Below are 25,004 nucleotides of genomic sequence, written 5' to 3' on the forward strand. Positions count from 1 at the left end.
GCGGAAGCCTTGAGTCCGGCCTTGCCGCCGCCCTGAGGGGCGCGGTCCATCACAGGTGAATCGGTCACATCACTTCGCAGCCAAGCCTTGGCTCGTGTCTGAGGGTTGGGTTGCATCTTCTCCATCTGGCCTCCAGGGGTGTTGGGCTGGAGCATGACTGAATTTCAGAGGATGCTGTACACTACTGAGTGTTACACATGGGTAAGGTTCTAAGAAGTTAGTTTCAACGCCAGGAGGCCAAGTCAGCAGAGCATGTTTCCTGTCCTCTTGCAGGCTGGTGGACCCCGCGTGTGGCCGCAGGGTGCTGCCCCAGGCCTGGCACGCCTCCTCTGGCCTCCACCGCTGGGGCCTGTGTGCTTCTTTGGCTGCTCTTCTTTGTTCTGCTGTCTCTGTCAGTCCTTTCCTAATGTTCCTGCAGGCCTGGCATGAACCAGAGGCATGGGGGCTTCCTTCATGGGTTGAACTTCACAGGATTGTCATCCCGAGATACTGCTGGTGGTTCCGTGACAGCCCCTTCAGCCACTTGCTGTGACTTCTCTGGTGGCCAGCATGTGTTCCTAGCCACTGGGATTGTGTGAAACACGTAAAATACAAATATCCCAGCCCATGGACTTCATGTTGTCTGTCACCTTTCTCTGGTATGCGTTGATTTGGCTGCCCTGATCTTTAGTTCCCTGACCAGAGAGAGGTTGAACCTGGGTCCCCTGCATTGGGAGCACAGAATCTTTGCCACTGGACCACTGGGGAAGTCCCTGATTGGTGTTCCTTTGTAGATGATAGCTCTAGTTATTTTATTCTCGTTAACAAATCACCCCACAGCTTAGGGGCCTGAAACAGTCTTGTATTATCACCTCTCATGGTTTCTGTGTCTTAGGAATTCAGGAGACACTCAGCATGGGGATATTGTGTGACTGCATTTCAGACGGGGCTAGGGAGGGGTCATCTCCGAGCTCCCTCACGTGCACCGGAGTCTGACTGAGGAGGAGCCAGGACCCACTTGGAGGGCTCCCCAGCACAGCACCTTGCAGCTGACGCCTCGCTGGTGGCCAGAGCGTGCCTCCCAAGAGCTGGCCGTGGAGCTGCAGGCCCTTTGGCAGCCCAGTCTCCGCGGTCACCGCGTCGGCCCCTCTCGAGGCCCGGTCTCCGCGGTCAGTGCCACTTCTCCCCACCACGCCCACTAGGAGGGAGTCAGGTTGGCCAGCTGTGGTCCAGGAAGGTGGCTTAGACTCTGCCCTTTTGTCTAAGCCTGGGGTCCAGGAACCTGCTGGTGTCCTTTCAGACCACTGATCTTGCTCTCTTCGGTAGTAGCTATTAGGTCATTCAGTCCTTCACGCGGTGAGCCTGGCTGTGAGTTTGTTTTATTTACAACAACAAAAATGTACACACACGCACCAGGTAGTACTGTTGCTCCAGAAATCATTGTCTGGCGCCGCTCTCGCTGTGTCTTCTTCAGGGGTTCTCTTGAACATAACGGGGACTCCAGTCTGTTCTCCCTGGCACAGTGCTTCCCTGCTTGTTTCTCAGGCATTCAGCATGAATTTCAGTCCTGTCCTCTAGTTCACTTAGCTTTTGAGTAGGTAATTCTTTGCCTTGTGCACCAGCACTTCTAACCTGACACAATTTAAAGTTGCTTTCAGGTTGCTGTTTTGTTTATGAGGAATAACCATAGTCTGCTTTCAGATACATGATGCACAGGCAGCAGTGGCCCGTGGGTGGGAGACCAGGCTGCTGAGAGCCAGTGTCGGAGGTTGCTTGGGGATGGTGAGCAGGGGCTCAGGCACTGGGGGATGGGGACAACATCCATGGGTGTCTGTAGCAGTGAGAATGAGGACAGTGGCAGTTATGGGGGTTTAACACGTGGACAGACTGTCTCCCCCCTCTTCCCCACACTGACACATAAGAAGGATCAGAACAAACAGTCCCAACTGTGCTCCATCGAGGAGGAGGCAGAGGAACAACCCCACCCTGCCCGGTAGTCCTGTGATGCACGTCTGCAGGGGCCATGACCCCCAGGAAGTCCTGGGGTCAGGGTGAGGCTCAGTAGGAGGTGGGGCGTGTTCAGGGGGAAGGGACGGCATGAGCAAAGGCCCTGAGGTTACCGAGATTGGGTGCAGCAGGAGCAGAAATACTCCCCTCACAGCACAGGCGCAGCGCCTGTGGGGTCAGAAGCAGGCTGGCGGGGATGGGTTTCCAGCCCAAGTTTTCTGACTACAGGGCTGAACTTTGCCTGACACTGGACACTGCCCAGTCCACCTGCCAAGAGGGCCTGCGTGGCCCGTGCCCCAGCAGCACGGGCCCAGGGCACTTCAGACGTGCACAGCAAGTGTGCTATTCAATCAGCCGTGTCTGACTCTTTGTGACCCGGGGACCGTCACCTGCCAGGCCCCTCTGTCCATGGGGTTCTCCAGGCAGTAACACTGGAGTGGGCTGCCATTTCCTCCTCCAGGGGTCCTCCTGACACAGGGGTCGAGCCCTGGTCTCCCACACAGCAGGCGGGTTCTTTCCCAACTGAGCCCTAAGGGATGTTTCTCCCAGCTGAATTTCAAATCCAACTTGAGGTTTTTTTCCTGCATGTTGTTCTGAGGAAATGTTTGATTAAGTTTTTTGACATAAGTTAAATTTTGCCCCTTTAATAACCATTAACTGAAATACATATTAGAATAAATATATGATTTATGACCTTTAAAAAATTGTGTCAACATTTAGTTGATTTACAGTGTTAATTTCTGTTGTACAGTCAAATGGTTCAGTTATACATATATATATGTAGTATATACTCTACAAGCTTTTAACCTATCAAAACCCGAAAGATATTCTACCAAAAAATGTTAATCGGGATGATTTCCTTGGGGGTATGCCTGTATTTGTAAAGTGGTTAATGTTAATAGATGATGATGTTAGGAAAGTATTCTTTCTGTATTTTGAAATAATTTCTATGGTGAAAATTAAATTTTAATTAATTAAAATTTCTAAAATCCAGCTTCTACTTTTCCTGTAAAGATAATATTTTAGAGAAAGCATATTGACTTTTAGGTGAGGATGGCAGGTTGAACCCATGCGTACAGTTTCAGGCTCCCAAACACCTGCCGAATGCACAGGAAGGTGACACTTAATAGAAAAACTCCCGGGGCCAGGGCGAGTAAGGGGGAGAGAACAGGGTGGTTTGGGAGCCGGGAGGGGGCCTGAGGACGCCGGGCTCTGTGCTGCGGCAGGAAAGCCGACACTAACCCTGTTGGCACCCCAGGCTCATCCAAAGTCTCCCAGGAGCTCAAGGCAGCGAAGAGAGACCACAGTGAGGAGCAGAAGACGGGAAGCCGACAGGAAGGGCCAGGGACGTTTGGGACAGACCACATGGAATCTGTAGAAACAACCCTAACCCACTGGCTAGATGTCAGATTATAAGCAGCTGAAGAGAGGCTTTGTGAACTAGATGAAAGGAGTTTAATGAGAACAGCACAGAGTTGACGGGATGGGAAGCGTGACGTGACTGAGCCTGGGGGACGGTGCACCCCTGAGCTGCCAGTGGGGGGTCACCTGAGCCCTGGCTAGGGCGCCACACAGTGGGGGCATGCAGTCTGTCCCTCTGGGTGAGCGTAGGGAGCCTGCTCCAGGGCTCCGAGCCTGTGGTGGGCGAGCCAGCAGCTCTGGCGTCTGGGCACCAGTGTGACCCTGAGGAAGACGAGGTCCCGTTGAGACACCGGGGCTGGTGGCTCAGGATGTGGCAGTGTGCATGCGGGGCTGGTGGCCGAGCCAGGGTGACACCGGGGAGGGCTGGCGGCGCCCGGGCCTGCAGGCAGCTTCTGCTCGGGCCGGCTGGGGGCCTGAGAGTGTCCTCTGCTCAGGCTGCTCCTCTGCCACAGCTGGGTTTGGATCTTCCCGCCCCGGCAATCATGCCTGTGTTTTCCCTGTGCTGGCCCTTCGTGGTGGGGGTGTCCACCTCTGGGCGCCGCTGCCCCCTCCAGGCCTGCTGTCTAGCTCTGCTATCTCCCCATCATGCGTCCCAACCTTCACGAGCTCCCACAGTTGCTCCGTGCTGGACGTTACTGATGACGTCCTGGATGACATCCACCTTGAGGCCAGTGTGACACAGGCTGGGTGGGAGCCTATGTGTCCCCAACCCGTGTCACTGCTCCTGAAGCGCCAGCTCTTACTGTGGCCTTGGTTAGCCCTCCTTACTTCCTTTGTGCTGCAGCTGGGAGGGGCAGCCTGCCTGCCGGAAGCCAGGCCCTTGGGGCTGGAACAGACTGGAGATGCCCTTCTGCTGTGCCCCAGCTCCTGCTCCCCTGCTCACCCTTCCCTGCTCCCCGTGACAGCGGCAGGTGTGGCGGGTGCGGGGCAGGGGCGTTAATGGCCCCGCGAGGGCTCTGTTCATCACCAGTGTGACCCAACTGTGGGACAAGGCATCAAATCGCCCTCTCATTTGGCTCCTCCCAGAGCTGCCTGCATCGGGGTGGCTGGATCCAGGTGCCAGGTTGTCATTTACCTTTTTCCTACTGTTTATTTCTGCCTCCTTTTGTTTTTTTTTTGAGAAGCCTCTTCCTGTTGAGGACAAAGCACCCAGCAGCTTCAGGCCCCAAAACCAGGCTGGGACTTAAGTAGGCAGGCCACGTCCTCCCCTGTGGTCCTCTAGGACGTTGCCACTTCACTGCATCCGTCATGTGGGGCGGGGTGCAGGCGGGGCCTGGGCTCAGACACCTGGAAGGCCTCAGGGAACGGGTCTGCTAGCAGAGGAGGGAGAGAAGTGTGGACGGACAGCCTGGCCCAGCTGCGGGGCGTGAGCACAGATGCTGGCCTTTTTAAAACGGGGGTCTCATTTTCTATCCTGTGAGGTGAGACACAGCTGCTGTGTTCTGGGTGAAAGGGGAAATGTGATCATGCTTTTAGAGCTCTTGCCAAGTGTTTGCTGTATACAGTAGTTGCTCAGTAAGTGATGCAGCCAGGGCGAGGGCTGTGCCTGTTTAGATGCTGAAACTGAGGCAGTTTTGTGGAGGAAGTGCATCTTCCAGGTCTGGTTGGGGCAGTGGCACGTTGCACTCAAGCCACCTGCTGAGCTGTGGGTTCCACACTTCCTGCCCTGTCTCAGCCTTGCAGCTGCTTGCGGGGTGACTGCATGCGGTCTTCTTGTGCCGCCAGAAGGCTGTCTCTGTCCTGACCTGCTGTCCTGGCTGTGCTGCCCGAGGAGCACGGGTGCCCCCCCCCACAGCTAGGGCAGGGGCGGTGCTCAGGTGCAGACCCGTGCATCGGGGTGACTGTGGTTCTAGCTTTCTAGGTTCCCGCAGAGGTGACATCCCGCAGTAGCTGCAGCCCCACCTGCTCGAGGCACCTCCCGACGCCCGCCCCTCGGCCCATCCCCGCCCAGGCCGCTGCCTTTGGAAACACCGCCTACATCTTCCTTTTTCCTATGAGCTGTGACCCCAGACAACTGCTGGGGTCAGGTCTTCTCATTCACTGACCACTGTGCCCCAGGACTGGGGCAGTGACTGAGCAGCTGCTCCTTTGGCCTTTGTGGGGACCTTTGACTTCTATGCCCCGATGGAGTCTGTTTTCAGATGTTCCTGGGGTGGTCCCTGAGATGAAGCCTGGTTCACGTGCTGACTCTTCTTTCTCACGGATGTGAGGCCCCCACCCCTGGAGCTGCACGGCCTTCTCGAAGACCAGGGTGTCTTATCCACTCTTGACCGTCACAGTTTCACATCCTTATGTTGAATGTATCTGGATTTTTAAACATATGGTTTGATGGTCTTTGTCTTACCTAGACCACCTGCCCGTTTGTGTTTATGAAAATTACTGTGTTTGAATTTATTTCTACCATCTTACCTCATACTCTGTCCTGTCATTGAGAACAGATTCCTCTTTTCTCCTTTTGGACTAATTTTTTTTTTCTCTTATCTAAACTGGAATTCACTCACTTGACTTCCCTCGTGGCTGTCTTGGGTATTTTAACACAGAGAATTCATTTATCAAAATTTAATTTATATTTTTACTCCCCTCCAAACAGTCTGGAGCTCTTAGATACTTCCTCCCAGTCCTGTTTCCTCTGGGTGGGAGGACTGTGTTTCCTACCTGATGCCTTCAGGGTCTCAACCTTGGGGTGTCTCCAAGGGTCATCACCTAGGCACGTCCAGGGCTTTCTGTCCATTCCTCTGCCTCTCCTGAGTGCTACAAATGCTCCTCAGATGCACACAGCAGAATGATCCCCATTCCTGGTTTTACTTGGCTTTTGCCCTCCGGGGTTCTGAACTTTCTTCCTGTCTCATTAGCAGACAAAATTTTTTTTTCCCGTAGTTTAAAACTGTCATAATAGTGTGTGTTCTCTCTTAAGAGGGTTGGTCAGAGCTATACGTTTCATTATTGTGACAGATATGGCAGGGTTCTCCAGAGTCTCTTCCCCCAGGAGGTCCTGGGCTAGCCCTCTGTGTGTGTGTGTGTGTGTGGAGGGGGGCGTGTCTGCAGCACGGGGACCCCGGTCTCCCCGGCGGCCTGGCCAGCTTGGCCCTGCCAGGAAGGCACTGTCTCTCCTGTTATTGGAACTTGGCTTCTTGGTTTATTGGTGCACGCTGCGGTCACATGTGTTCACACGCTCAGCAGTCTCACACCCTGTGCCACGCAGGCTGCAGGGGCAGAGAGGCCTGGCTGTGGGCCAGGGTCCGGCTCAGCCCCAGCCTGCTGGGGGCAGTGCTGCTGGGCACCAGCCGGTCCTGCGCCTGGGGCTCGTGCTCCAGATGGAGCCCATCAGGAGCCAGCACTGAGCATGTCTGTTCTGCAGCCCCTGGAGGGAGCTGGGCTCAAGCACCTGCTCAGCCACAGGTGACTGGAGCGCTCCTACAGCGGGGTGCTGAGGAGCGGGCGGCAGTCCCCACCACTGCAGCCTCGGCCTGGCAGGTGTGAGGGACAGGGAGGGGCAGCTCTGCCTGCAAGTGAACCCAGTGAGTTCACCCGCAGCTGCACCACAGGCGCTCAGCCAAGGGCGACTGTCGGCATGTCCCGGTGCATTTTTTGTGAGTTTTTCATGTGTCTTTACTTCCCCTCCAGTCAGGTGCTTTTCAAGAGGTGGGGCTGCAGAGCTCAGGTGTGGAGCCGGCCTAGGGCTCCCGTTGGCAGCTCCAGGGCCTGTGCGCAGGCCGTCCTAAGGGTTCTTGGCGGGCAGGGAGGTAAGAAACCTCCTTCAGATGTGGGGTGTATGTGGAGCATTTTGGGGAGCTGACCAGGACAGAGTGAGGGTGGCCAGCGGTGAGCCTCCGTTCAGTCACCCGTGGAAACAGAACATCCACACCTGCAACTGGAGAAGGCCAGACCTGAGACTGAGCCGCAGGGCAGGGCAGCAAGGGTGTCCTGTGTCCAGTCTGGACCAGGGAAGCCTGGCAGAGGACTGGGCAGGCAAGAAGCGCCCAGGGAGCCGCGAGTGCGGGCGCCGCTGCCGCTCCCCTGCTCTGTTGTCCCGCAGTGTTTCCGGGGCTCCCTTCCCTCAGGGGTGCTCTGTTCCCTCCTGGGTGGGGCAGACGGGTCCGGGAGTGAGCACGAGAGAGTCTGACACTCGCTTTGCTGAGTTTCACTGGAAACTCAGGTCCTTCCACTGCAGTGAGTGCGGTGGACTCGCTGAGCGGAGGTCGGAGGTCTGCGTGCTCAGTGAGCACTGGCGGAGGGCGGTGCTCTGACGTCACGGGGAGGCCGTCCTGTTACAGGAGTGCCACTGGCTCCTCCCGCTGGAGTCCCAGCTCGCTCTGCTCACCGCACAACAGGCCACTGAATCCGCGAGGTGAGATGCTGAGGCAAGGCATACTTTATTCAGAGGGCCGGGTGACCAAGAAGATGGCAGACTAACGTCTCAAAGTGACCATCTTGCCGGGGTCTGGATGCCAGGTTCTTTTATGCATCAGAGACAGGTGGGAGGTGAGGAAACAAAGTAAAAAGGCCATTAATCTTGCGAACATTTACTAGGATGGCAAGCCTCCAGCAGGGGGTTATGTCGTTTTTGTCCTTTGTGCCATCTACAGGTAGACAGGGTTCTGAACAAAGGCACTTTAATTTAACAGTCAGGGAGAGGGGCACGATTCTCTGAGGCAGGCCACTATGTGTGATTATAATAACAAGAGCAACGAAAAGCAAGTCCAAGAAACAGTTTCAGCATGGAGTCAGAAGTGACTTCTCCGTGCAACCCTGCCTTTGTGGGGATCCTGTCCTGTTCTGCTGCCTCGGGTCACTGCACCACCCCACACCCCTCCCTGAAGCCCCCACGGGGTTTTGTGGGCCAAGGCAGCTGGGGGCTCAGCCTGGAGGGGTGGAGACTGGCCTCTGGTCTCTGGGGTGACAGGAGTGTCAGCGTTGGCCCCCCATGACCATGCAGACCACAGCCGTCTCTCACTGACCTCCTAGAGCTGGGGTGCCGTGTGGGGCTGTTCCCGTCATCTCTAGACTGTGTACAAGGCTCTGGCTCCTGAGTAAGCTACAGAGACCCTTCTCTCTGAACAGTCCTGCAGGGGCCCCGTGTCTGCTTTGTTGGTGAGGGACGCGCCCTGCGGGTGAGCAGAGCAGGGTCTGTGTGTCCTGATGGCCTGTGTGTGACCCTGAGGCCAGGCAGGAGCCGGGTGCTGGCCCCACGACGGCAGCTTTCTGGGACCTTGAAGGGCAGCACCAGCCTCCGAGATTAACTGCGTGCATGTCCAGTTGACTCCGCACAGCCGTGTCCTTTCTGTGTGGGTGCATCAGACATCCTTTCCCAGAAGGGTCTGAAAAGCTGGTTCTGACCTATAGGTCGATTCTATAACTTGCTGAGGGGTTAGGTCACAATGTTCAGCATAACAGCGTGGCCGGGCGCTGGAGGAGGGGAGTCAGTGAGAACAGCTGGGCGGGAGGCGCGGAGGCGGAAATGCCAGCCCGGCCTGTTCTGAGTGGGAGAATGGGGCCTTGTGCCTCCAGCTCAGAGCCAGGCTTTCAGAGCTCGAGACTGAGTTGGGCTCATTGTTTAGAACTTGGAAAACTTATTAAAAACAGCATTGAGAATGGAACGTAAGCCTTCTGGAAATGATGGCTGAGCAGAGACTTGTTTATTCTTCTTCCCTCCCTGAAACTCACTGAAATGGACAAAAAGAATGAAAACTGGGTAACAGGATTTTATCTCCAGTGAATCAGGGATAAGCGAAGTCGGAGAATGGTGTCGGCCAGACAGGGAGGAGGAGAAAGAGAGAGCCTCAAGCAGCGTGCAGTTTCCCCACTGGAGCACTTGGGAGGGACCGTTGATGACATTTACTTGGCAGAAAGGGGTCTGTGGTCTGGGTGGGCCTTGGGGTAAACCAGATGTAGGTGGGTGTCTGGTGAGAGATGAGCTGAAGGAGGAAGGCCCAGGTGTTCCAAGTGCACTTTCTACAAGAGCCAGATTCTTATGGGGTGAGGTGGGGGAGGGAAGGGAGATGGCCCTCCCCGGGGACATGCTGGCAGGGCCTTGGGCCTCATCCCCCTTATGGTGGGGCTGAGAAGAGGCCTCCTGGTGAGTCACCTTGCAGGTGGGCAGGCGGTCACCTCAGAGGAGCTTTGGCAGGAGGGCCTTGAGATGCCCGTGGAGCCAGCTTCCAGCCCGTCCCCTCGCAGCACTGCAGAGGCCGGGGACCCTGTCCTCAGAGACCAGGAGACTCTTGCTGGGACCAGAGGAAGAAACATCTGGTTGTGTTTGTGGTGCTGCTGCGCGCAGTGCGCCAACCTGCGCAGAGCCAAGCCGAGCCGCGCGGGGCGTCCTGGGAACCCAGACGGCCTTACTGGGTGCAGGTGCAACGCTGTCTTCAGTTGGAGTTGGGTTTCTGTCACTTGGAACCAAAAAATGTCCTAGGAGCAGAAACTCATTTCCAGAGTGGAGCCTGTAAAGAAATTTGGTGATCAAACTTTCAGGAGCAGCACAGCTGGCAGGGGCTCCCCATGTCTGGCCTGTCCCTGTCCTCATTTACAGACAAACAGTGACCAGGGGCCAGAGTGGGAGCCTTGTGCAGATACCGGGAGGAGGAGGGGAGGGAACTGAGCACTTGGGAGAAGAAGTGGGGGCGGGGGGCTAGCAGAGCCGAGAAGGGAGGACAGGGCCATGGCAGCCACGAGCGCCCACGAGCCACGCAGATACAGGGCGGCCACGGCACAGAGGCCCGCAGCCCCGGGACAGCTGCTCTGGTCGGAGGGAATGGCCGCACAGAGACAGCAGAGGGGGCGGGGAGCTGTGGTTGGTGCTGGAGTCTGGAGAAAAGGCCATCCAGGGAGGGCAGGAGATGCCCTGGGTTGGAGGGCTGCTTTGCACATTGAGAGTCGAGTTTGGGAAGAACTGGGTGTGAAGTGAACAGCACGGCCCAGGCCATAGTACCTAGACAGAGCCCTCTGCTCCAGAGGCGGGGCCGTGGGCGGTGGTGGGCAGGGCCTGGGGGTGCCCTTGGGAGGAGGGTCCTGGAGTTGGAGTGTCTGCAACAATGGTACTCTGCAAGAGATCTTTGTCTCGTCTCCCCATCTTTCTTACTCTGTGTCGTTATATCAACATGGACTTAGGGACATTAACTTTATACTTTGCGTTAAACAATTTAGTATGGCTTTCTTATTTTTTCTCAAAATGTTGCAGCTTTGGTCACCGGGAGCTCTTTTATTTGACACTGCTGTCCCTTTGACAGGCGCCTTCACTGTGGGGCTGCGTTTTTGTCTTAAGTCTTCCTAACCTTCTGACTCTGCAGGACTTTCCCTCCAGGGTCATCGTGTCTGTTTGCTTTCTGCAGTCTCCGAAGATTCTGGGCATGAGTGTGGGAGCTGCTCTGCCTGTTGCTGCTGTTAGGCCCTCTCGTGTGTTTGTGTGAACTGACCTGTGTACACACGCACGTATGTGCAGATCTTCACATTACAGTAAAGGCGGGCGCAGGACTCCACCTCCAGTCCATCACCTCGTAGGTTGTTCTGGGTGCCTCCCTCACTGGTTGCTGACTGTCCACTGCTGCTGCTCCCCAATCCTTCAGATGTCTCCCTGAAGTGGGAGGCATGTGAACGGAAAGGTGTGAAAGCAATGGCGTGGAACCCAGAGAGGTTTTGTAAACCAAGACACGTGCGATGGCAGCCCACCGCGCTGGTGACTCCAGGTCAGGCTTCTGTCTCTCACCCCCGGGAGCCACACCCATGCACCACTGGGGACGGTGAGCAGGTCTGGGTGGCCACAGCAGGCTCCTGCGCTGAGGCTGGGCTGCGGGCCCCCGGTGGCAGGGCTCCCCCGCGCCCGCAGCCCCCGTGTGCAGCCACTCGGGTGGGCACGCCAGTGTCCTAGGGTGCTTTTAGTTAGCATTTCCCAGTGACAAAAGAGGTGGCGCACAATTCTCTCTGCCTTTACTGGATATTTTTTTTTTTTTTTTTACTGGATATTTTTTTAAGTGTGTTTTCAAGTCTTTTGTCTTTTATTCTGTCGAGTATTTGTTTTTTCTTATTTATTTCTAGGACCCTTATATGAGTTGTGGAAATAGTCCTTTGTTAGGTCAGATAGGTACACATGCATATGTAATACATTATACATATTCTGTGCAGCAAATATCTCCCACCCAGGGTTTGTGTTTTTACATGTAATAGAAAAAAAATGTTTATTTTTTAAAATTTTGTTGAATTATAGCTCATTTACAATGTTGTATTAATTTCTGATGTACAGTGCAGTGATTCAGTATACATATATATGTTCTTTTTCCTGTTCTTCCCCATTATGGTTTATCACAGGATCTTGAATTCAGTTCCCTGTGCTATACAGTAGTTTATCCATCCTATATATAATTTGTATCCACTAATCTCAAATTCCCTATCCTTCCCTCCCCCACACCTTGCTTTGCCAACACAAGTTTGTTCTCTTTGTCTGTGAGTCTGTTTCTGTTTCACAGACAAGGTCATTTGTGTTGTAGTTTATATTTCACGTAAAAGTGATATCACATGGGATTTGTCATTTTCTGAGTTCCTTCCCTTAGTGTGACATCTCCAGGTCCATCCATGTTGGTGCAAGTGGCATTATTGCACTGTTTTTTATGCCTGAGTAATATCCATGATGGTAAAGATTTATAAACAGAGGTTCTTAATGTTGTAGTCCAATTTTTAATGCTTCTTTTGTGGTGAGTGGTTTTGTGTCTGATTAAGTGTACCTACTCCAAGACCACAAAAATTTTCTTCCACATTTTCTCTAAAAGTCTTATTGTTTCACTTTGTCTGTTTTTGGCTGGGGGGGTCTTCATTGCCATGCCCAGGCTTCTCTAGTTGCAGCATGCATGCTCAGTTGCCCCGAGGTGTGTGCGGTCTTAGTTCCCTGACCAGGCATGGAACTCGTGTCCCCTGTGCTGGAAGGCGGATTCTCAACCACTGGACCACCAGGGAAGTCACCTTATTGTTTTGTCTTTAATGTTTGGAGCAGTGGTTTACCTCGAATTGAGTTTGATGTATCAGATGAGGTAGGGGTCGAGCTTCATTGTTTCCCATGTGTAAACCGTGCCAGTGCAGCACCATTTCAGAACAGCCCCTCGGTTGTAAATCTGGGCCCTGTGTGTGCATAGACCACCCTCAAGTGCTGCCCAACCTCTCACCATGGATACCCACCTGGAAGCACCAGTGGGTGGTGCTGACCCTGTTCAAAGGCAAGGGCCCTGCTCTCAGAGGGGCAGGCAGCTCACCCAGAGCCAGCTGGCAAGGGGTCTGAATGCCCTCCCTGGGGGCCAGACCCCGGCTGGGTTCAGGGTCGGGCGCTCCATCCACACCAGCGACCTGGGCCATGGAAAGGGCTGGGCTGGCCGTTCCTGGTGCCCCAAACCCCGAGGCATAGCAGCGTGGCTTCTTCTGTCTTGTAGGACGACGCCTTCCTGACTGATGCTGGAGGGCGTCCTGATGACCGGCTGACGGCCGTCCCCCTGGGTCCTGAAGGAGAGGCTGCCATGTCCCAGGCACAGGACTACGAGTGCGAGAGCCAGCATGCCGGCCTGCTGGAGCCCCGGGCGTCCGGGCCCAGCGCGAGGTGAGGCGCCTGACCGTGGGGCCAGAGGGCCAGAGCCTCTTGCTCAGCTCGGCAGCAGGCACGTGGGGCTGGCCCACTCCCTGTCCCTCGGCCACTGCACTGCAGGCCAGGGAGGGCTTCTCCGTGGGCAGTGGATACCCTGCCAGCCCTCGCTGGGCCCTGCCCCTTGGGCCTTCCCTGGACATCCATGCCGAGGCAGGCAGCCGCAGATGGTCACTTTCGTTTGTGTGATTTATGGCATAATGGGAGTAATTCCACAAGTTGCCCAAAGAAGAAGAGTGCAGTGTATATCCTTACCCGGATTCACGCTCTGGCGGCTGTGTGGTCACTGCTCCCCCCAGCCTGCTCTGGGCCACCGGCGGGATGGGGCCCGTCTCCCAGCACAGGGGGGCACCATGCGGCTTGAGGCTCCAGTCTCCTGCGCCGCTGTTTGCCTTTGGCCCCTGGTTCCCTGCCTCCTTCTTGGCATTTGTGGCCCCTCCAGCACCACTCACCCTGCGGCTGCTGCATATCCCCTGGAACATTTCCACTTCCTGTCTCTGCCTTTTGTGACATCAACATCTTTTCAGTGGACAGACTGGCCCCTTGGTTTGGTCTGTCTGAGGGTTTCTGAGTGGACTGTGTCCCTCTGCAGGGTCCCGGCCACCTGCCACCCCTGCTCTCGGGACAGTGGCTGTTTTTCCTGCCCCTGCGCTCCTCACCAGCTTTGGGGCTCCCACCCTTTCTGGGCCTTCCTGGGGTGAGTGTGGAGCCGGCCAGCCTCCTAGCCATGGCACCCGGCCTACTCCGGGCGGCCAGTGCCCAGCGTCTTGCATTCACTTGAACCTCTTCTTGTGGAATCACGAGTTCTGTTGTTTTACGTGGTTTGTCGTTTATTCCGCACTTTGGATCCTATTGCAGGGCCCCGTGTCACAGGGCACATGTTTACTCACACTTGCCCCCCTTTCTCCTGGTAGATTGCCTGGGACACACTTGGCACCCATTAGGCTCTTCTGGAAGTGAGTCTTTGAACAGGTCACTGTCTGAAGTGAAAGTCTGCAGGACTTGGAGAACAGAGGGGCGGTTGTCCACGCAGCACCCTGGGCGCTGGGGAGAGGCCGCAGCCGGTCATACCCAGAAACCGCCGTCATCTTGAGTCTTCTCCCACTTCATGCCAGACACTGTCGCCAGATGAATCTCCCTCAGACTCGACAGCCTCCACAGTGTGACTGGGCCACGGTGGTCAGCCCGTCACCCGCAGGCTCTGACCCTTCTCAGCCACGTGCCCTGTGACTGAGCGTCCTGTGCCCTGCTGCTCCCGCTGACCAGGGTTCAGGGTCTGCACAGGGCCTGCCTTCCCTCCCAGCCATGGGGTCTGCTGCGACCAACCTTGCTCCCGACCCTGACCAGACTCCGGATTCCAGCATATTCTCTGCCCCCTGGGTCCCTGGGGGTCTTCATAAAAAGTGCTGTGGGGGGCACCCAGAACATTCTGAGAAAACGGGGTCCTGCCCACATGCACACAGTAGTGTGCTGAAAAGGAACCAGCTTCTTTTCTTTTTTTTTCTTTATTCAGAGAGAATTACCACCAGTAAATTCATTTGAAAGTGTATTTAGAGCTATAAAAGGAGTTGTTACTGCTTCCCCGGGGCTCACAGTGTTCAGTCCAGTACTTTCTGAGCATCTCTGCTGGGCCAGGCCTTCCTTGGGCACCTCTGCCCTTTGTCCCGGCTGATCCCATGCCGCAGCTCGAGGGGCACGCAGGCCATCAGCTGAGGGTGACCGCAGAATTGAGAGCTTCCCTCTTCACAGGAGCGAGGTCTCCAGGCCCTTCTGTCCCTGTGAGGACTGCCCTCGGGCAGTGCCTTCTGGCTGCCAAGGGTGGGGGCAGGTGTGTCCTCAGGCTGAGAGTAGACGGTGCCCGCTGAGCTGTGTTGGGGGGGATCTCCATCCTGGGGGGGCAGGGGGCACAATGCTTCCCAGTTTAGAACTTTGCTCTGTCCTCTGCGGAGAATGGCCAGCCAGCAGGCAAGAGAGGAAGAGTCGGGCCTCGCCCCCGCCCCCGCTGGGCGGGGTGATGGCAGTGGAGGTTGGGCCCGGGAGGGGCCTCCGGGGACACGGGTAACAGTGGGCACACGTGAGGCCCCCTGCCCACCTTCCGCAGGCACTGGCCTTGCAGGGTCACTAGAGATCAGACGCCACGCAAGGCTTGCGGGGTGCAGAGATGCTGCAACCTCTCATGACCCTGTCCCTCTAGCCGTCCGATCCCATGATGCCTCCCCAGCTCTGCCCCACCTTCTGCAGGATGGCGGGTTAGGCGATAGTCCCACGCTTGCAAGCACAGAGCCCCAGCGTCCTCCCCCACCGGGTTGCCTAGTGTGACCGTGCTGCAGGGGTTGCGGTTCAGACGTGGCCGAGCCCCGAGGTGGCTCCCTCCTGCGTCCCTCCTCCAGCCCTCAGCATCCTCAGGGCTCTCCCTCTCTATTGCTCCCTTACCTCCTGCCCCCTCTTGGCTCCACATCTTCCAGCTTCTGTACCCTGCCCACTTGGCCAGCCTGCCCCTTGGCTCTGAGAGCTTCTGTACCCTGCCCACTTGGCCAGCCTGCCCCTTGGCTCTGAGAGCTTCCAGAAGACACTGTGCATCCAAAAGAGGCCCCCAAGCCTGCAGGGCTGCTGCAGGGTGTGTGTGTGTGTGTGTGTGTGTGTGTGTGTGTGTGTGTGTGTGTGTGTGTGTGTGTGTGTGTGTGTGTGTGTGTGTGTGTGTGTGTGTGTGTGTGTGTGTGTGTGTGTGCTGCTGCAGGGTGTGTGTGTGTGTGTGTGTGTGTGTGTGTGTGTGTGTGTGTGTGTGTGTGTGCTGCTGCAGGGTGTGTGTGTGTGTGTGTGTGTGTGTGTGTGTGTGTGTGTGTGTGTGTGTGTGTGTGTGTGTGTGTGTGTTGGGGGCTCATCGCCCTGCAGGGTTGTGCCTTCTCTCTTGGCCTCAAAGGGCGGGATGAGGTTCTCAGAGGGAGTTGTCAGCACTGTCCCCTCAGTCCTCTGGTAAAGCCCACCTGTGCTCCTGCCTGGAAAACTGGGCTTGCAGCAGAGGGTAAGGAGCGGGGTGCTCCCCTTCTCTGCAGGTCCTGGAAGCTTCTGACCATCCCAGTGCTGGTGAGGACCAGGCCCATCACAGAAGTGATATTTAAGGGATTGTTACTTGTGTAGAAACTTGGAAGCAGAGTGAAATATGCTCCCTACCTGTCAGCTAGAGCACACTGGGATGTCAAACACATTGGCATTCACATTGCTTTATTCTGAATATTTTTTTTTTTTGAATAGTTTTAATTTACACTTTTTTTTTTTAAGGATCTTAGCTGGATGACAGGCTTGTCCTTGGGGTGGGGTGTGTTTGGGGGCTTCTGGGGGGAACCAGCTCTGCTTTTGACTGGGGCAACGCAGCGATGTTGGCGTCCCCTCCCAGTGCGGGTGATGGGTGGCGCTGGCAGCCAGTGGTGGCTGCTACTAAGAGCAGCCAGGCATCCGGGAGGGACATGGTGCCATCTGGGAGGACAGTGAGCAGTGCCCGTGGCCCAGCCCCCTGCGGATGGGGAGCCAGAACCCAGGGCGTCCCTGATGTGGGGCTGGGCTGAAGACCCCGCCGCCCAGGGCTGGGCTCTGATGAGCGTTTAGAAAATCGGGAGTGGATGGAATTTAGGTAAGCTTTGGTTTTACTCTTATATGTGAAGAGATTTCTTGCTTTTGAGGCTGGCAGACACGAGGAAGGTCTGGTGCTGGATATGCCAGCCCGCGGACGTGCGGCCCAGAGCAGGTGGCCTGACGGGCGGGATCCTTGGTCTTGGGGTGGGTGGGGTTCCCCAGCCCCGCCTGACGCTGCCCCCTCCCCCAGGCTGGAGTGGGTGGAGATCATCGAGCCGCGCACACGCGAGCGCATGTACGCCAACCTGGTCACCGGCGAGTGCGTGTGGGACCCGCCTGCCGGCGTTCGCATCAAGCGGACCAGCGAGAACCAGTGGTGGGAGCTCTTCGACCCCAACACGTCACGCTTCTACTACTACAACGCCAGCACCCAGCGCACTGTGTGGCACCGGCCGCAGGACTGTGACATCATCCCACTGGCCAAGCTGCAGACCCTGAAGCAGAACACGGAGTCGCCGCGCGCCTCGGCAGAGAACAGCCCCGGGCGGGGCAGCAGCGTCAGCCGCGATGGCAGCACCAGCTCGTCCCTGGAGCCCGAGCTGGACACCGGCGACAGGGCGCAGGAGTTGGTGGGCCGCGCCAGCCGGCAGGCTGCACCAGGGGTGGTGAAGGACGAGAGTGGCAGGTGAGGCGGGCCCCTGCACCCTGCCGCCTCTGGGGGATCTGCGCACTCCCCTGTGCCCACCTGGGCGGAGCTGGCCGAGGCCTGCCGGGCCCTGCCGGGGCTGGAGTTTCTCTGGCTAATCGTGAAATTGTTTGGTTCTCTCCACTGTGGGAAGTGCTCCCGTGATGGGGGCACCCCAGAGCTGGCCCCCAGAGCTCCTGTGATGGAGGGGTGCCCTCCCTAGGCCCGCCGGCCTGTTCTCTGGATGCAGATCCATGGGGGTCCCTCGGCTGGCCCCACCTGACTCCAGGCCTCCCTGCCCGAGCTTAACTGACCTCACCAGCACCGAGGGAGGGAGGTGAGGGCATCACCCCTGTTTTGCAAAGGAAGGACTGAGGCTGTCGGTGGTGGGGCAGAGCACTGTCCTGGGAGCCCCCAGGGTGTTGGCTTGTCCAGCAGCCACTGTGGCTGTTTTCCCTCCTGGTCTTGCAGACAGTGAGGCCGTGGACACCTGGGCTCCCGCCTCCTGCTGGCCTCACATCTGGATGTTACCCCCCGCTGCTTATGCACCCCCCCCCCTCAAGTGCCCATGTGGCAGACCCTGAACCCCAGGGAGCTGTTCCCCAGGGCTGGCACTCAAGGGTCCCAGTCCAGAAGAAATGGCTGGAGGGCATGTGACCTGGATAAACCCAGACAGGCTGGAAGTTACCAGAAAGAAGCCAGGGAGGAGCAGGAGTGGGACATGGTCCTTGGAGACCAGGTAGGCTGGGTTTCGCCTGGTGACAGTGGAAGTCACAAAGTAATCAAAAGCCGACTTAGGCTGTGGGTCTGTTTGCTCCTGGGAGGGTGACATGCCAGGCTGGGAGTGCAGCACCTGTGCTGAGGGTGTGCGAGAGCCTGGCACACACAGGGCAGGGCTGTGGGCAGGGGCCTGGGCACGCGGGCTGGAGCGGCCTGAGAGGCTGCTGGGAGTCGTCCTCATGAAGCAGAGCCTGGGATGGTCCCCAAGGAAAAAGCAAGCGAGTGAGGTTTAAAGATAGCCCTGCATCCCTCTGATGTTCTGGTGAGCTCAGACCGGTGCCGCTGCCTGTCCAGCAGACGTGACAGCCTCTGGGCCCAGGTCCCCCACGGCGGCATTGCTGGTGGTGATTGCTGGCTCTTCCCTGCAGGCCAGTGAGGGATTGGACTCTTCTTAGGTTCTGTTGGCAGACGTCCTGGGGGCAGGGTTGTCCTCTTCCCAGAGGTGTCCGGTATGGTGACTTGGATCATGGTGTTGCCTTTGGATCGGCCTCCCATGAGGAGCTTAGTTGGAGGAGGATTAGAATTGTGTTTAAACTGTGGGGCAGGTTGGGGGACTAGCCACCTTGCTTGTGTCATCTTCTCCCATTCATGAAGGTAGTACATTTTATATGTTTTTCCACAAAGAACTTGCACTTTTTAAAGATTTTTAGATACCATATAAAGTCATATTATGCGATCATTACTGGTATTCAGGTACTACTTTTTAAAAATTAATTTTATTAATTTTATTTATTTTTGACATTGCTGCTCGGGCTTTTTCTCTCGTTCTGGTGAGCGGGGACTACTGTCTGGTTGTGGTGCGCAGGCTTTTCATTGCACGACTTCTCTTGTGGGCACAGGCTCTGGAGCGCGTGGGCTTTGGTAGTCATGGGTACGGGCTCAGTAGTTGCACTTCCTGGCTCTAGAGCACAGGCTCAGTAGTTATGGCACAAGGGCTTTGTTGCCTCGCAGTACGTGGGATCTTCTCGGGCCAGGGATCGAACCCATGTTTCCTGTGTTAGCAGGCAGATTCTTTAGCGCTGAGCCACCAAGGAAGGCCCCAGATGTTATATTTATACGTCAGTTGTTTTTACACTTGTTGAGCTCTCATTACAGTCGAGCGCACTGTCTCCAGAGTTGCCTGTGACTCCGCCAGCTGTCCCAAGCTGGCCGGTTTTCCCCGAGGAGACGGGGCCGGGGAGGCAGGCAGGCCCACTGGCCCTGTGATACTGTGTGTCGGGCTGGGATGTCCCTTTCTCTTATTAGGCTTCTCAGCATGAATGGATGGGGAATCCTATCCAGTATGTTTCTGTGTCTTGTGGGTTGAATTTGCCCCGTCCCGTTCTCAGCATCTGTGAATGTGACCTTCTGGAGACACAGGGCTGTTGTGAACACTGTTGGTTAAGTTGAGATGGGCCCTCCTGCAGTGGGCAGGGCCCTGATCCCTCAGGACTGTTGTCTTTGTGAGAATATGGAGACGCACAAGACGACACCCTGCCGGCCAAGGCAGACAATTTCTCTTCTCTGTTAGCTCTAGGGTTCTCTGGGTGTTTGTTGGGTCAGATCTGTTAATTGTATCAGTTGAGTTCTTTACTAAGTTTTGATCTGCCGAGACACCTGGGTTCCGGGAGGTGAAGTCCCCCCAGGGGGTGGGAGTGGTCTGTCCTTTCTTCCTGTCTCGCGCTGCTGCTGTCCTGCCTGGAAGCTGTGGGTCGGCTGCAGGGAGGTTTGCAGTCGGTGTTCCCAGCATGCTTCCCTGTGTCATATCGCTAATGCTTTCTGCCTTGACTTGTGCTTTGGAACCAGGGTCAGCCACTTCCCCGTGGTTCGTATTTTTCCCTGAACAGCCGGCCTTCTCGCGTGTGTTAGATGTGTTCCTCCTCAGGGACTCCTAAGGGCTGGTCACTTTCATCCCTTCTAGCACTTGGCCTTGGTGTGGTGGGGTGGTTGTGGGGCGCTTCCTGGGGACCCCTGGTTCAGTGGAGGATGTGCTGTCACCGCGGCTCCTCCAGGCCAGGCCCTTCCCACCCCTTCCTCCTGTGCGTTCCCATGTGCTCCACACGTGCGTTGCCGCCCAGCGTGTTCCTGGGTGCTCCCCCAGAACGCTGCACTCACCCCGCGGCCTGGGGAAGCCTGCACCCCCACTCTGCACCTGGGGCCCGCGGGGGGCCTCGGGCTGAGCAGGCAGAGCCTCGGGTGCGCGGTGGCTGCTTCTGTAGACTTGCTCCTGTTCAGTGTGTGGGTGGCCTTGCCCTACAGACCCCCCTCGTGCCTGCTGATGGGTCCCTGGAGCCCTTGATTTTGATGCAAGCAAGTTTACTGTAATTTTCACCTTGTTTGTTTTCAATGTTTTGTTTAAAAAGTTCTTTCCTGGCCTTGGTCCAAAGGTATTTGCTTACGTGTCTTGTGTCAACTGTGGTTTCTTGCACGTTGTAGCCTGCATCCGCCCACACCACGTGCGGCCCTGTACCCCGGTCACGCTGTCCGTGTGCTCTCTCAGGGGCCATTGCCTCTCAAGCCTCAGTGCTGGGAAACAATCCTGTCTCCCTTTGTATTTACAGCCATCTTAGCTAGTTGTGGGCTTTCCTTCTACCATTCAAGGCCTGGAGTTCAAAATCCTCAGAAAACCCAGGTGGCTTTGCATGCTTAATAGACTATAGTTCAGTGTGAACGTAATGTTTGTTTGCACTGAGACGCCAGAACATTCATGTGACTGGCTTTATTGCACTGGTCTGGAACTAGTATTGTAGCTCATAAAGCGTGTCTCCTGTGTGGGAATGGGGATCTTGCTTCTTGTTCCAATTTCTGAGGCCCGCAAAGGAGATGCTAAAGCAGCTTGATACTGCTTGTGACTCAGACATCCATTGTCATCAAAATGACTGTTGCAGTCTCAGTGTCTCATATAAGCACCGTTTGCCTTATAATTTTAGGTTGAATTCATTGAGAAACATTGTCAAATCTAAAAACCCCTCACATTCAATGTTTGATGATAGTAGTTGAGTAGAATCTTTTCTCAAACAGAAAATTTCCACCTAGGCTGTGAGTTTTAAAAAAATTGCAGCAAAGCTTTCTGTTTTCAAGCTTTTAAACTGCTGTGTAGTGGGTCAAGTTGGGATACTTCCCTTCTGTTTCTGACACAGACCTGTGGGACCAGTGACGGCTGAATCCAGGAGGGCGGAGGCTGCTGGTGGCCTGGGCGGCTGCTGAGCACCGGCCTGCTGCCGGGGCCCGCTGCACCCCCGCGGCGCCAGCCCGCGCCCTGTGCCGGTCCCCGGCGCATGTTTTAGGCACAGGCCATTGTGACACATCTCAGCTGCACTCGGGCTGGACTGAATTAGGTGTTTCCTCAGTTTCTTTGGTAGTAGTTTCACCTGTAGTCGTTCCGCAGAGATGACTCGTGAAGGCCAGTTGCCCAGTCCTGTCAAGCTCAGCTGTGACTCCTTAGTTCAGTGACAGCGTGGAGTAGCGCCAGGAGCCCTGGGACCCCCCAGGCCCCGCTGCCGAGCGGCTCTCACTGTCTGTGCCTCGAGGCTGCTGGTCGAGCAGGCTTGCTTCCTTTGGACACACGCCCTCAGCTGCTGTTGTCGGCACAGGTTAATGCTTGTTGCCTGTGAACAGCGTGGCTGCTCTCCCTGCCGGGCTCACAGATGAGCCGCTGGGAAGCACGTGTGGTGTGAAGGCCCCTTCCGTTTTCATTGAAGTAATTCTGCTGCGACGGGATTCCCGTCTTGGGCTCTGATCGCTGTGCACCTTGCAACACTCCAGCAGGGCCGTGTGTCTGCCTGGCCCAGCGGCACAGAGCCTGCACACCGCCAGAGGCAGAGCCATCCAGGCCCCCGTCTGTGGCTGGCAGATCAGCTGTGTGGGGGCACTCAGGTCGCTGAGTTGTGGCCGCACCTGGGACCTGCGGTGTGCTGAGTGGTGCAGCCACCGTCTCTGGCCTCTGTTGTGGTCACACAGGACTGTGTTCCCATGACGTGCTGCTGACAGACCCTGGAATTTGAATCGCATGTAAATTTCATACACGAATAAATTTCAGTGTATAAACCATTCATTGCCCACCTGCTGTGCAACACCAGGCACTGGAGCTGGATGAGGCCCACTGGCTGTAGTCAGCTGCTCTCCAGCCTGAAGTGGAGTGTGGGCTCCCCACCAAGGCCAGCCCAGGGGACCTGGCAACCAGGCCCAAGCCCTTCTGCGCCCCACTCCGTGTCCCCTGGGTCCCAGCCCAGCCTGGAGCCTAGCCCGGAGGCCACCGGCCAGAGCTCCAGCTCCTCGCTGGGCCTGGGGCTGTCCCAGGTGAGGACAGTGGGTTCCATCGGGGCACCGTGGGAGGGGGCGGTGAGGGTGCGAGAAACCCTGCCCAAGTGCAGGCAGACCCGCGGCAGGAGCTGTGGTGGGAACCAGAGGGCCGCACCTCGTTCCGAGGAGTGTCTCTAAGTGGCTGTACTTCTGTTCATGTCTCCTACTCACTCTGCCGCACTTCAGCTCCTCACCGTCAGGAGCGCTCCTCGAGAAGGACTACGAGGTTTACCGGGACTACAGCGCGGACGGCCACCTTCTCCACTGCAGGTAGGCCCTGCCTCAGGCCTGGCCCTCTCCCGGCCGGGGGTGGTTTTCCTGGCAGTTCTCGGGTGAGCTGGAGAAGGGTCTGGCCCAGCAGGAAGTGACCAGCTGGATGTGCAGAGCGCGCCAGGCCCTGCCCTGGCCCGTGGGACACAAGGAGAGGCTGTCGGGCCGCTGTGTGGTGTGAGGTACTGTTGTATCCACGGTACTGGCCCTGGTGGATCCCTTGGAGGTTCCTTAGCCTGTGGTCCCCCCCGGAGCTCCAGGCGCGTCGGAGTGTTTTCCAGGCCACGTCGGGAAGACTGGTGCCCGCCAAGTGGGGCGGGGAGGCGGGCCTGGGTTGGCCTCGTTGGGCATTGGGGTTTCCAGATATGACGCCCAGGACCTTGGGCACAGCAGCAGCAGGCTGAGCAGGGGCGTCCCCTGGGTCAGCTCGTGTGTCCAGGCTGGAGCAGGCACCTCGTCCTGTAGCTGATGGGGGCCGGACGGGGTGCTGGGCCCCTGGGGAGAGGGATTTGGAGCGCAAGGGGCCTTTGGCGGTTTGCTCAGTTTAGAGATCAAGACTGGGTTTGTTGATACAGGGAGGGATCTAAGCCTGCCTAGGCCAGCAGTGTGGCTGTGTTCACGGGCGTCCTCGCTGGTCACTGGGAGACTCAGGTTTGACTGGGGTTTGTGGGCAGAGAGCTGATGTGGTCTTGCGGCCTGTGAGCGGGGCCCACGTCGGGGGCAGAGGCTTCCCTCCGAGCTAGTCCACGTCCCTTTTCCTGCCGCTCTTCCAGGGCACTGAGCATGGGGCAACGCTTCCCTGATGAGGCGCCTCCAGAAACAGGCAGGAGGCGGTGGGAGGGAGTCTTTCCCCAGAGTGCCTCTTCCCCAGCAGAGCCGACAAGGAATTGGGGCTGAGAGAGAAGGCTAGACCTCCTGCTGGGTCTGCAGGTGGTGGTGAGGGGCTGTGGGGGTCGTCCTGTGGGAGGGGAGGTGATCAGGGGCTGGGAGAGAAGGACAGGACTCTGGCTGGGCCTGGGGGCGCTGAGGGGCATCGGCTCTCCATGACCCAGGCCGTCTCTGTGCTGCTGGGGGTGCATTTCCCTGAGACGGGCCGGCACCCGCCTTTCTGCTGCCCCGTGCCTGCCTCTGCCCCGGCTCCTGGAGTGCTCTGGGTCGGGACACCACCCCACCCTCCTATCTGGCTGCTGCAGCCCTGCCTGCATTTGCTGGGCAGTGGACCATGTGCAGTGTCTCCTGTGTGCCCCTCTGAACCAAGGCTGTGATTTTCCATGTGTCCTGCTTTTAGTCCTCGTGAGAACTCGTGAGGACCAGGGTGGAAGTGGGAGGTGATGCCCCACAGCCCAGGAACCACATTCTCAGTTCAGTCCCAGATCTCTCAGATTCCAGAGCTGGTTCTCCAGGTCTGCAGGCATGCTGCCTGCCGTCCTCTGCTCTGCTTGGCTGGTCTGTGAGGCTGGCCAGGAGCAGCCTTGGGCAACCAGGAGCTGAATTCCCAAAGGGAGCCCGCCTCCCAAGCCCTGCTCACTCTCACCCTGGTTCTCTCAGTCCTGCCTTACCCACGGCCAACAGTTAGGACTCGTGGCTCAATCAGAGGACAGAGGCACAGGACCAGACTGCACAATTGGTTTCTTAGGATGCTTGGGATTTCTACTTTCTGTGATGGTGGATTCACTTACCTGAGACCAGCCTGTACAAGAACAAAATAGACCAAATTTCTGTAGGCATCAGAGATCCGCAGAGGAGCCAAGACCTGTGGCCGTGGTCTGACAGTCGGTGCAGTCCAGAAGACTCCCTCAGGAGTCTCAGAGGGGACAGGAAGGCTCTGAACAAGGCTGTGCACACAAGCTTGTTAACCTCGGCAAAATAAACCAGTTCTGTAAAAGATATAGTATGCCAAAACTCATAGAAGAAGAAATACACAATCTGAACAGGTGTGTATCTGTTAAAAGAGATTGAATCAATAATTAATGATCTTCCAAAAAAGAAAGCAGAAGTTCTGAATGGGTTCACTGGTGAGTTCTACCAAACATACATGGAAGAAATTTATGAGTTCTCTGCAATCTCTTTCAGAAGATAGATGCATAGGGAATACTTTCTCATTCTGTGAAGCCAGTATTACCCTAATACCAAAATCAGAAAAACACAAAAGAATACTACAGACCTGTCTCTCTCATGAACATAGATGTAAAAATCCTCAAAAAAAAAATTAGGAAATCACTGCTGTATAAAAAGAATTATATATCATGACCAAGTGAGATTTATCCTAGGTATGCAAGGTTGGTTCAGCATTTGAGAGTCAATATAATCCATTACATCAGTAGACCAAAGGTGAAAAATCATATCTCAGTTGGTAAAGAATCCACCTGCAATGCAGGAGACCCCAGTTCAATT

The 25,004-nt window shown here is 56.4% G+C and overlaps 1 protein-coding gene across 5 annotated transcripts in view; it reads left to right on the plus strand.

Moving 5' to 3' along the window:
• ARHGAP39 (Rho GTPase activating protein 39) overlaps positions 1-25,004 on the plus strand; it is a 55,500-nt gene that overhangs the window by 6,136 nt on the left and 24,360 nt on the right. For 3 of the 5 annotated variants that reach the window (XM_043879588.1, XM_043879590.1, XM_043879592.1), the window contains exons 1-4: positions 4,663-4,829; positions 12,819-12,982; positions 16,845-17,279; positions 22,527-22,610. In XM_043879588.1, the coding sequence (XP_043735523.1) occupies positions 4,785-4,829; positions 12,819-12,982; positions 16,845-17,279; positions 22,527-22,610 (728 nt within the window). In that variant the 5' untranslated portion in view covers positions 4,663-4,784. Of the gene's footprint in view, positions 1-4,662; positions 4,830-7,633; positions 7,757-12,818; positions 12,983-16,844; positions 17,280-22,526; positions 22,611-25,004 lie in introns of those variants that run through there. The other 2 variants (XM_043879591.1, XM_043879589.1) reach the window with 2 other exon arrangements.

Source organism: Cervus elaphus, chromosome 21 (genome assembly GCF_910594005.1).
Source record: "Cervus elaphus chromosome 21, mCerEla1.1, whole genome shotgun sequence".
NCBI lineage: Eukaryota > Metazoa > Chordata > Mammalia > Artiodactyla > Cervidae > Cervus > Cervus elaphus.